A 12,174-nucleotide genomic window follows, 5' to 3' on the forward strand; every position below is an offset into this window, starting at 1 on the left:
TACGCAAAGGCGTTAACAGCAGTTTTCAAACCGTGATTAAAATACGCCAAGAACATTTGTATAATAAGAATTTTCTTTTATATTAGTTTATAGTTTACATGCCAGTTTTTCACATGATAGGTTACCTGGTTGAGCGCATCAAAATTATATGTTTTGCACGGGAGACTTTTGTCATATTTGCTATTCTGCATTTCACAGGTTTCATTGTTTAAAAAGCATTTCAATCTTTAATGTATTGCACTCTGAATTGTACTCGCAGCTAAACAGAGAAAGAATCGTGGGTAGTTCTGACCTAAGAAAATAGGGGATCATAAAGACATCTGACTTTTACTCGCGCCTATAGATAAAGAATGAACCGTGGAGACTGTGATCGAATTCCACTCAGGTCAGAATTCGAACCATCGTCCTCTTCCGTCACACCTTTACAGCCCTGCATCATTGCACTTAAAGAAATTAATCAGAGTCTAGAAACGTGAAGGCCTACTGTCTGAATTGAAACAATCACCTTTTATTTCATAAGGAGTTTCCGCTTTATCTTTATAACTGTAAAAAACGGTCTTTTGGCCATGACTTATGTCGAAAAATCGTGATATCTTATAATATACAATGCATTATAAAAATATCAAAAAACCGGATGAAAAGTAGCTACTGACAGAGAAATTTACAGTGATGAGATTACCTTTGTTACAATGTGTAACCAGATCACGCATGCATTCATCATCCATTTTCTCAAAAGATACCTAAAAACCTATATAAAAAACAAACAGAAGTTGATGACTCAGTAAAATGGCTGTGCGGATCTGCCGGTAATTAAATGGTCTAATGGTGTACTTATTGTCTTTCAAACACATTAAAAAGGATAAAAAGTTGTTTTATGTCATCCACAGGAAGTCTATAAAAGTGTTTATTTTTGCAATATTCGGCGGTTCAAACATCTAACGGTAGAATTTAGGAATATTTTTATCCATTTGCAAACGTAACAATGACTAGTTATTGGATTCTAAGATATAATACATGTAGAACTATTGAATATTTTCAAATTTTTTACATGGAATTGAAATAAAATGTAAATTATTTCTTAGTTAATCAAGCTAATAAATTGATACTTAGACCAGGTGGCCTTTTAAATTTCAATCAGGGTTGGGGTCGCATTAGCTGTACATTTTTAGTTGGCGGATTGATTCCAGACACAGCCTAAAACATTAGAAGCATTACCCTCGTAGCCTGCACTGTGCACAGGTACCTATGCAAGGCGTATTGCCGACAAGACTTTTGCCTTCACTTACTTCATTACGCCGAGATTGTTCAGAAAAAGAGCACCGTGTGTCGACGTGATCCTAACTGATCTTTCCATGTCTTCCGAACTAAATTAGTAATATACGTCATCGTTAGTTTGCAAATCATCTTTGATTGTAATGACTTTATTAAGGTTTAGACAGTGCTTGTGTTAATTATATGATCTATAGGTTATAGATGTGCATGAAGTAGTAGTGTCCTTGCATGATTGTTCGGACAGTTAAATGACATCAGTTGCATAAAATGTGTAATATTACTCAATGATATCATAAAGGTCATCACGCATTTTGTCGCATAATTAGATTATCACCAATAATCAATGTCCATTAAGGAAATATAACTCCCAAATTGGAGACAAACCTCACGCTTTCTTTTATTTCAAAAACTTGCCCCGAGGAGCACATATAAAGTATAAACGACAGCTGTCAAATAACGTTGTCGTAACGCGGTAAATACCTAAGCACTATAATGCAGTCGTGTCTCAGTGTCTATCAGCCGTTTGTGGAGTGTAGACCTCGGTTAATTAATTCACGCACGTTTTGAAAATTTTAGTGAAACATATATATTTGTGAAATAATTTTACTTTTCTAGACTACGTGAACAAAAGACATTAGGTCCGCCTACTTCATCTAAAAAATTGTGCGTAATAAATGCTTCATTCAGACATTGTACTGACAGATTGGTGCATGTTCTCCACGACATAAACATTTGAAAATGGAAAATGACATTATCTGAACAATTAAGAAGTGAAAGAAAATTGCGATAAAACGAACGAAATAAAATAAAACGAGGAAAAATATTAAATATATAAAAGGATAGCTTAAGTATATAAAAGGATATCTTTCGTTACACTGGATGATATCAGAGCAAATTTAAACAATATGGAAATTTACAAGTTAATCTATTATCTTATTGGATTAATGCTGTTCGTCGGGAATTGTTTCGCTTATGACCCAGCCGCATGTATACAATGCCGAGAGTCGCATATGTGTAATCCACCGGACTGCTTTTGTTGCCGGGACAAAATGCCGTTAAATGCCCGTAAAATACCGCAAATGGTTTTCTTCTCTTTTGATGACGCTGTAAACCCTCAGGTAGCAAAGTTTTACAGACAACTTTTCAGTCCTAAACGACTGAATCCAAATGGCTGCCCGATTTCAATGACATTATTCGTTTCTCACCGAAACACAGTATACAGTTTAGTGAAAGATTTTTATCAAAAAGGCATTGAAATTGCTTCACACAGTGTTACCCACGCTCATATGAACACAAACACTTTTATCCGCGAGGCAAGGAAACAAAAAGAGAATTTGTCCAAGCGCGCGGGCATTCCTTCCGGTAAAATCACCGGGTGGAGGAGTCCCTTCCTGGAGCCTGTCGGTGATTTGCAGCCATCAGTTCTTAAAGATCTGGGTTATGAGTACGACGCAACTCTCACAATGGCTAAAAAGGGTAAAAATGACAAAGCTATAACGCCATTTACGCTAGACTTTGGTTGGCCATACGATTGCAAAATAAAACCTTGCCCAACGAAATCGCACAACGGATTCTGGGAAGTACCAGTGGTTACCGTAAAGGATTATCTTAACAAATATGATTGTGTTTATGTTGACGGTTGTAACAATCCACCTCCAACAGAAAATCTGGCTTATAAATTTCTCTGGGACAATTTTCAGAAATATTACACTACAAACAGAGCTCCTATGGGAATAAACATGCACGCTTCTTGGTTTTACTATCCAGACAGAAAAGCAGCTATGGACAGATTTATTAAGCAACTTGTGAAGCTCGATGATGTATACATTGTTTCAATTAAGCAAGTGATAGAATGGCTCAAAGCACCGACATCTTTACGAGACATAAAAACATTCCAGCCTTGGCAGTGTAACGGAAATACGACAAGTGAAACGAGAAGTAAACCGTCTGGTACCCGACAAAGGTCACGTGATATTACGTTTCGACCACGAAATACACACGTTGGTAATTTTATTTCGAATGTACCGCATTCATCATTTCCAGTACGTTCTTGGCAAACACCAAAACCCCGAATACCACAGTCATTACCTACCACGATGCAGGCACCAAAACCGCCAATGGTACCCAGCCTGCCGATGGTACGTTTCTGGTGGCGACCACCCGGTGTGATCGATAGAAATATCAAGATGCAAGAACAGAAACGGAAACAAGAATTGTTAAAAAAGCAAAAACTGGAAAAAGAAAGATTGCGTCGAATTAAAGCCGAAGAAGAACAAGCAAGACTAGTTGAGCAAAAACGTCAGGAAAAGGTCAGGCAACAAGAACAAGCACGAATACTTGAACAAAAACGACAAGAAAAGCTTAGGCAGCAAGAACAAGCAAAACTGCTTGAACAACAACGCCAGGAAAAACTCAAACAGCAAGAACAGGCAAGACTGCTAGAACAAAAACATCAAGAACAACAAAGGCAACAAGAGCAGGCAAGATTGCTTGAACAGAAACGCAAAGAGATGCTCAGACAAAAAGAACAGGCTAGACTGCAGGAACAACAGCGTCAAGAAAAGCTCAAGCAAGAAGAACAGGCAAGACTTCTTGAACAGAAACGCCTAGAGGAACTCAGGCAACAAGAACAAGCAAGACTTCTTGAACAGAAACGCCTAGAGGAACTCAGGCAACAAGAACAAGCAATACTTCTTGAACAGCAACGCCTAGAGAAGCTTAGACAACAAGAGCAGGCGATACTGGCTGAACAAAAACGTCAAGAGGAACTTAAGAAACAAGAACAGGCAAAACTACTTGAACAGCAACGCCAACAGGAGCTCAAGAAACAAGAACTAGCGCAACAAGCTGCTGCCTTGAAAAGTCAGAAAGAACTGGAAAGAAAACGATTGGAAGAATTCCAAAGAAAACACGAGTTGCAGCTTCAGAAGCAGCGTCAGCTGGTAGCTGAACAGCATCAGAAAGCTGAGACGGAACGGTTGAGAGAACTACAGAGACAAGAACATTTAAAACAACAAGAATTAGAAAAACAAAGACAGGCATTGGTCACAAAGCAGAAACTTGCAAATGTCAAAAATATACAACAAAATGAACTTAGTCAGAAGCATGTCGTCACAAATGGAAATTTACTTCAAAATGAATTTCTTCTGCCGTCTAGTGTCACAAACGAATATTTACTTCAAAACGAATTTCTTCAAATGCCCAGTACCAGTAACGGCAATTTACTTCAAAACCAATTGTTTCAAACGCCTGATACTACAAAGAGGAATTTTCCTCAAACGCCAGATCTCACAAACCAAAATTTACTTCATAATGAATTTCTTCCAGCTTCTGTTAACGCAAACGGAAATGTACTTCAAAATGAATTTTACAATAAAGCTGATACAACAGGCGTAGATTTACTTCAAAGTGAATTTCTTCAAACACCTGATGTTACGAGTAAAAATGTTCATCAAAACAAATTTCTTTCGGCGCCTGGTGCCACAAACGGAAATTTACTTCAAAATGAATTTCTACAAACTCCTGATGTCACAGATACAAATATTCATCAAAATGAATTTCTTCCTGTATCTGGTGTCACAAACGGAAATTTACTTCAAAATGAATTTCTACAAACGCCCGATGTTACAAATACAAATATTCATCAGAATGAATTTCTTCCTGTATCTGGTGTCACAAACGGAAATTTACTTCAAAATGAATTTCTACAAACGCCCGATGTTACAAATACAAATATTCATCAGAATGAATTTTTTCCTGTATCTGGTGTCACAAACGGAAATTTACTTCAAAATGAATTTCTGTCTTCGCCTGATGCTACAAAAGGAAATTTACTTCAAAATGAGTTTCTGCAAGCGCCTAGTACCACAAACAATAATTTGCTTCAAAATGAGTTTCTCCAACCCACTGATGTCACAAATAGAAATATTCATCAAAGCGAATTTCTTTCGGCGCCTGGTGCCACAAATGAAATTTTACTTCATAACGAATTTCTACAAACTCCTGATGTCACAAATACAAATATTCACCAGAATGAATTTCTTCCTGTAGCTGGTGTCACAAATGGAAATTTACTTCAAAATGAATTTCTTCCTTCGTCTGATGCTACAAACGGCAATTTACTTCAAAATGAGTTTCTGCAAGCGCCTGATGTCACAAATATTCATCAAAACGAATTCTCTCGAGCGCCCGGGGTTACAAACAAACCAGTTACTCCACTTGAAGTACAACAACCACTTATTCAGAACCTAAACTTTCAAAAGGTACAAGACTCTCCTAGGAAAAGCGATCAGCGTCAAACAGATATCAATCAGAATCTGTTTACACAAACACCGCCACCAACCACTTTTGATCCTAACGAGGTTCTTGAAAAGTCATTTAAAGTATACATTTCGCGTAAATTAGATGACATTTTGGGATTTCGCCCGAGTGAAAGAACAAACCAGCTTGAGCTTTTGAGCATGGATGAACTAAGAGCGTTGCAAGCAGAGCTAAGAAATCGTCTTATCACTAACAAACAATCAAATCAGAAAAATAATCAAAGTGAGAACATTTCAGCACAGTCCGTAAATGCACAATCAAGTTCAGATCCTGCTATAGGTTCTCAGCCGATGCAAAATGAAATTCAAACCGATAATAAACCAGTGTTGCGAGAGTTCCATGTCCAGAGTAACGTGAGAAGAACAAAAATAGATAACCTTCCACCAGAACAGTTAGTGGCAGAGAAAGCTGTGATTGGGCTTGAAACATTCGCAGAACCTGTTTTGGCTGAGAACGCTAGTTATTTGTTGCCATATATAGAAACAACTCAAGCAACTTATGCAGACCAGCCGGCAGAAAATGAATCATTCACAACTGTTACATACCAAACGACAACACAGTATATTCCAACCACGACAACACAGTATATCCCAACCGAACTGTTTACAACACAAACAATGCCTCCTACTACGGCGTCCCCTACGACTACGGCATCAGCTACGACGTTCCCCACAACTACAACGCAATTGATGATAGAGTTAATTGAATATATAACACAACGAACCGCAACAGAGCAATTAACAACCAAGCCGACAACTAGTACTACTACACAACGGATGACAACCACAACTATTCCTCCGACGACGCCGTCGACGACTACTACTGAACAATCAACAATAACAACATCGGCAGCGGAAACGACGACGGAGAACACAACATCCCATTTTACCACAACTGCCGAACCTGCGACAACAACAACAACAACAACAACAGAAACAACAACAACACAACCAACAGTGTCAACCGAAAAGACTGCAATACCAATCAAACCAATGTGGACTATATCAGAAGACATCATAGTTCCTTGGCAACGATGGGTAACTCGAACTCCAGGAAAGACTGAATTCCAAACTACGACACCAAGAGCTTCCGAGGTACAAAGACCCTCAACAAGGGTACCAATTTTTACTGTCAAAAACTTAAAGAAGTCAAATGTTTTGTTCAATGAGCAGCCAATTCGTCCCGTGGCAGTAGAAAACAATAACATGAACAATCGGATTAATAACGGACAAAACTCAGACAGTGGAGTCAAGCCTCAGCCAACAGCATTTGTTAATGCTCCGAAGCATTTTGATATAAACACAGCTTATCAACCAGGGCTATTTGGCGGTATAAATGTAAATCCAAACCGTTTTCTGATACCCATGGTTGCTCCAGTTCAGACTCCGTCACCGAAAATCGTTATGCAAATGACGGAAGAACGGTCACCAACAAATCAAGAATCAGCAAGTTTACCGGCCTCAAACAAACACATTCAGCTGGGTCAACAGTCTGATAATACACGTGTGCACAGTGTGCAAGTGATAGCTAAAAATGTTGCGAATTTTGCAAATAAATTTGCGATTACGGGACATGAACAGCTGCCAGAAGTCTCTGATGTGCTCCAACAGAATACAGAAAGTATACCACCACCAGACAACGTACAGCGCGTTTCATCGACGCAGACTGGACGGGTACCCACGTCAAAAGAGTGTATACAGGAAATAAATTGCATGCGGCCGAACTGCGTCTGTAAGACTACCAATCCACCGGAAGCAATAAAATTAGAAAACACTCCTCAGATAGTCTACATCACTATAGACGGGAGTCTGAACTTTCATACCTACGGAAAAATGAGATCCTTATTTTCGCGTGGGCGGAAGAATCCAAATGGCTGTAGAATCAAAGGGACTGTTTTTATAACCGATACCGGGAGTAGCTATCGTATAGCCAACGTTCTGAAGACGGACGGTATAGAGTTGGCCATGATGGGCGTTAGTTCAAGACCTTATACCGATTCTGCAAAACTTAGGAAAGATTTACTAAGGCAGAGAAAACGTATTGCAGTAAGTGCGAATTTAGCTCTGGATGACGTCATAGGCTGGAGAAGCCCTGGATTAAGTCCTGTTGGAGACGAACAATACAATATTTTAGCCAATCAGAGTTTGTATGACTCTTCGCTGCTTTTACCAACAACTTCAATTGATAAGCCGATACCGTGGCCGCATACGTTGGATTTCGGATGGAAGGATAAGTGTCAAATGGGACAATGCCCAAAACAATATCACAGTGGTGTATGGGAAGTTCCGGCTATTCCATTCAATGGACCTAAAAATTTTACATCGTGCGAGTACATCGATGCTTGCACGAACCAACCTGAATCAGAACAAGGGACAGTAGATTACCTAATGAAAAATTTTAACGAGTATTACAAAACAAATAGGGCTCCTTTCGCAATTAGACTCAAACAAATGTGGTTCCACTGGTACTATAGAGAAAACTTTTCTGGACTTTTAAAGTTTTTGGATAAAATTTTAAGTTTTGGAGATGTGTATGTAACGTCAATATCGGATATGTTAGAGTGGATGAAAACACCAAAATCTTTAAAAGACCTGAAACAATTTGATAAATGGAAATGTTGAACTGTGATTATTTTTGTTATTTGGAGACAATAATAGGACGTGTGCGAGGCTATAGAGTCGAGCGGCTTTATATAAGACATCAGTATTTCTCCCATCCTAGGTGGATATAATAGATGGGACGGCGGGCTGCCCCATCAGTGTACTTTAAATATGTATTCTACATCGATTGAAGAGCTTCCAGGAGCCTGTGTATTATCGGGTCAATGGCACTTTCATCGAAATTCGAACGTGCACGTTAATTTCCGGGTCAGGACCCAAACACTTTACATCCGTGGACTGTTCTATTACGTTTTACATGTTTCTGAATTTCACCAATGTGAATAGGAGTTTCTTATTCCAAAACGAGATGAAAGACGCATACATAAACTACTTGTTCAGTGATCTGATAAGTATTTTTATTACATCACGATGATGCTTATAATTAAATTATCATACAATAGAAGATAATGCAACAGTTTGCTTGAAATATGATGCGTGTTTCTGGACGGCCCTTCAAGGCCACTTTACAAAGAAAATAGAAGTTTCTTGTTCCAAAACGAGATGAAAGACGCATACATAAACTACTTGTTCAGTGATCTGATAAGTATTTATTACATCACGATGATGCTTATAATTAAATTATCATACAATAGAAGATAATGCAACAGTTTGCTTAAAATATGATGCGTGTTTCTGGACGGCCCTTCAAGGCCATTTTACAAAGAAAATAGAAGTTTCTTGTTCCAAAACGAGATGAAAGACGCATACATAAACTACTTGTTCAGTGATCTGATAAGTATTTATTACATCACGATGATGCTTATAATTAAATTATCATACAATAGAAGATAATGCAACAGTTTGCTTGAAATATGATGCGTGTTTCTGGACGGCCTTTCAAGGCCATTTTACAAAGAAAATAGAAGTTCTTGTTCCAAAACGAGATGAAAGACGCATACATAAACTACTTGTTCAGTGATCTGATAAGTATTTATTACATCACGATGATGCTTATAATTAAATTATCATACAATAGAAGATAATGCAACAGTTTGCTTGAAATAGATGCGTGTTTCTGGACGGCCCTTCAAGGCCATTTTACAAAGAAAATAGAAGTTTCTTGTTCCAAAACGAGATGAAAGACGCATACATAAACTACTTGTTCAGTGATCTGATAAATATTTATTACATCACGATGATGCTTATAATTAAATTATCATACAATAGAAGATAATGCAACAGTTTGCTTGAAATATGATGCGTGTTTCTGGACGGCCTTTCAAGGCCATTTTACAAAGAAAATAGAAGTTTCTTGTTCCAAAACGAGATGAAAGACGCATACATAAACTACTTGTTCAGTGATCTGATAAATATTTATTACATCACGATGATGCTTATAATTAAATTATCATACAATAGAAGATAATGCAACAGTTTGCTTGAAATATGATGCGTGTTTCTGGACGGCCTTTCAAGGCCATTTTACAAAGAAAATAGAAGTTTCTTGTTCCAAAACGAGATGAAAGACGCATACATAAACTACTTGTTCAGTGATCTGATAAATATTTATTACATCACGATGATGCTTATAATTAAATTATCATACAATAGAAGATAATGCAACAGTTTGCTTGAAATATGATGCGTGTTTCTGGACGGCCCTTCAAGGCCATTTTACAAAGAAAATTGAAAATGTCGTAAAAACTTCAAATGTTGTGTATATAATATTACGTGTATTATACACATTGTAAGGGCGTTTGAAATATAATGGTATTTGAATGACTATAAAACTGTTAATGTGCCAAATACTGGCGATATTTCGTCACGAAATAACGTCTAAGGACACAAAACATTTACGTACCAACGTATAATTTGCAAAAATTTCTGACAAGCGCGAAATTTACATGAAGTATAAGTGCATGATGGATATTTATACACCTTTACAAAGCTTAATTGTTGGGTGAATACGACACAATTTCATTTTTTTCTCTCACTAATTGACGTGACATCAAGAGGCAAAAATGTACATTTACATTTGATAGAATTTACATGGAGATTTTCATGTTTAAGGATTTTCTATTTCATATATATTTTTCATATTTATTTAAAGCAGTTGTTTTTCTCCACTCCACTTTTGTTTGGTTATTTTTTTCTCTCATTATTTTGCATACTGTGATTTGTTTCGAGAATGTACATGTACAAAATATTTGTTGGGGAATTTTGATTCGGTTTCTCAAATAAAACTGTTAAAACACTTTTCGGTATTTGTTTACTGTTATAAAAGCGAATATAAATAAACGGCGGAAAGTATAGAGGCGTCTTTCACAGGAGTTAAGAAAAACTGAAATGATTTTCCAAATATTTAAGACTATTATTTGTACAAAAGACGGAGGGCTTTAAACACTTTTCGCTTACCCACAATAAGAAATAAAAGATCAAAAACTTTGCATGCCTTAAGATATGAAAACTGTCCATATTTTGTCAATTGCTATGAATTTACATATATTTATCATCATTTTTTAATTTGTCTTTGTCAGATAATATGTCAGTGTAGATATAACGTTAATGAAAAACGTCTGTAGCTCCGGAATTCATTTTTTTCCGGTCTATCTTGTCTACAACAAAGGGAGTTAATAATTATTTTACAAACTTTCATTTTTTTAATTCCGACTAAATATAAAATTGTCAATAGAAATGTTAGGCAAATGAATGCAGTAGTTCTTAAATTTTCTATCGCTCCTTAAGCAAAGTATGTTTATATTTATCCTAAAATATATGTGCAACCAGGATAGGAAAATCAAGTTAATTACCTTACACGTGTTAGGCAAGAATTGTACATGATCAGACCTTAAAGTTTCGAAATGTTCTATTACTTGACTTAAGTCGGATTAACCACCTTTAATTGAAAAATTTGGTCTTAATTCTTAAAGGACATTTAGGTAATCTGATTAAAAGAAGGAGGAAAAACGAGGAAACACTTTAAGTAACATCCATATTTTTTTTTATATCTTTACATGAGACATTAACATGAAAATGGACTATAAATAGAAATTTAATTGACGAAATAAATTTAACTAGTGTCAATATTTCATCATTAATATTTTAATGACAATAATAATTCCTTACATAACATTTTTTTTTAATGTTTTATACATTTTAATGTTAAAACAGTCCTATCGCTCATTTTAACTACTGTATTACGTGCCTATGCCTATGTGAAAAGGTCGTCCCTGTTACAAGTGCGCAAACAGTTATATATTTTTATGGGATATAACAAACATATTATTCCCCAAAAGACTACCTACTGTCATCATATGGACATAGAAAATAGGAATATTCACTTTACTTTGAAACACAGATTTGTTGCTATACTGTACACATATTGAATGGCTAGCCAGTCAATATCGAGGTCCGAAGTAACAGTCAATATCGAGGTCCGAAGGGCTAAATAAGAGTATATTTACATAATGTGAAAACTTGATTTTCACAGATTTTTTTAATATTTTTGAGTTATTAGCCCAGTAAATATGGAATAGATAAAGACCTGTCTTTACTGTAGAAACTATCGACCGGTAATTTATACAAGAACACATTTAATAAATATATATGTGGAAGTTTTTTTTGGTTTTTTTTTTCAATGGCCAGACGCCTCCATTTATTTCATGTTTCTTAATATTTAGAAGGTACTTACATTAAAAATTAAAACATAAATAATTTATTACTAGTATTCCATTGCATTTTAAAGCACTTGCACAGTCTATAAAGAAAGCAGAGAAACTCTCTATATATCGTTTAAGTCGCGACAGCGAAAATTTAATATAAAAAGGACACAGGTTTTTTCAAAACTTTCTATTATACAGACATTTTTATGAAAATATTTTACAGTTACCTTTACAAAAAAAGTGCTGTTTTTTTCTTTGCATGATAGAAGACTATTTGAGTTTCACAGACCTTGAAACTTCATTTTTTTTCTGCCACGGGT

General features: G+C 36.2%; 1 protein-coding gene across 1 annotated transcript; it reads left to right on the forward strand.

Annotated features, from left to right (window-relative positions):
* Window positions 1–1,769: 1,769 nt before the first annotated feature.
* LOC123522892 (uncharacterized) lies at window positions 1,770–10,447 on the forward strand. The gene has a single exon (XM_045300385.2). It carries the CDS (start codon window positions 2,178–2,180, stop codon window positions 8,211–8,213), a length of 6,036 nt encoding a protein of 2,011 aa, XP_045156320.2. The 5' UTR covers window positions 1,770–2,177; the 3' UTR covers window positions 8,214–10,447.
* Window positions 10,448–12,174: the final 1,727 nt, after the last annotated feature.

The sequence above is a fragment of the Mercenaria mercenaria genome, chromosome 8, assembly GCF_021730395.1.
Source record: "Mercenaria mercenaria strain notata chromosome 8, MADL_Memer_1, whole genome shotgun sequence".
NCBI lineage: Eukaryota > Metazoa > Mollusca > Bivalvia > Venerida > Veneridae > Mercenaria > Mercenaria mercenaria.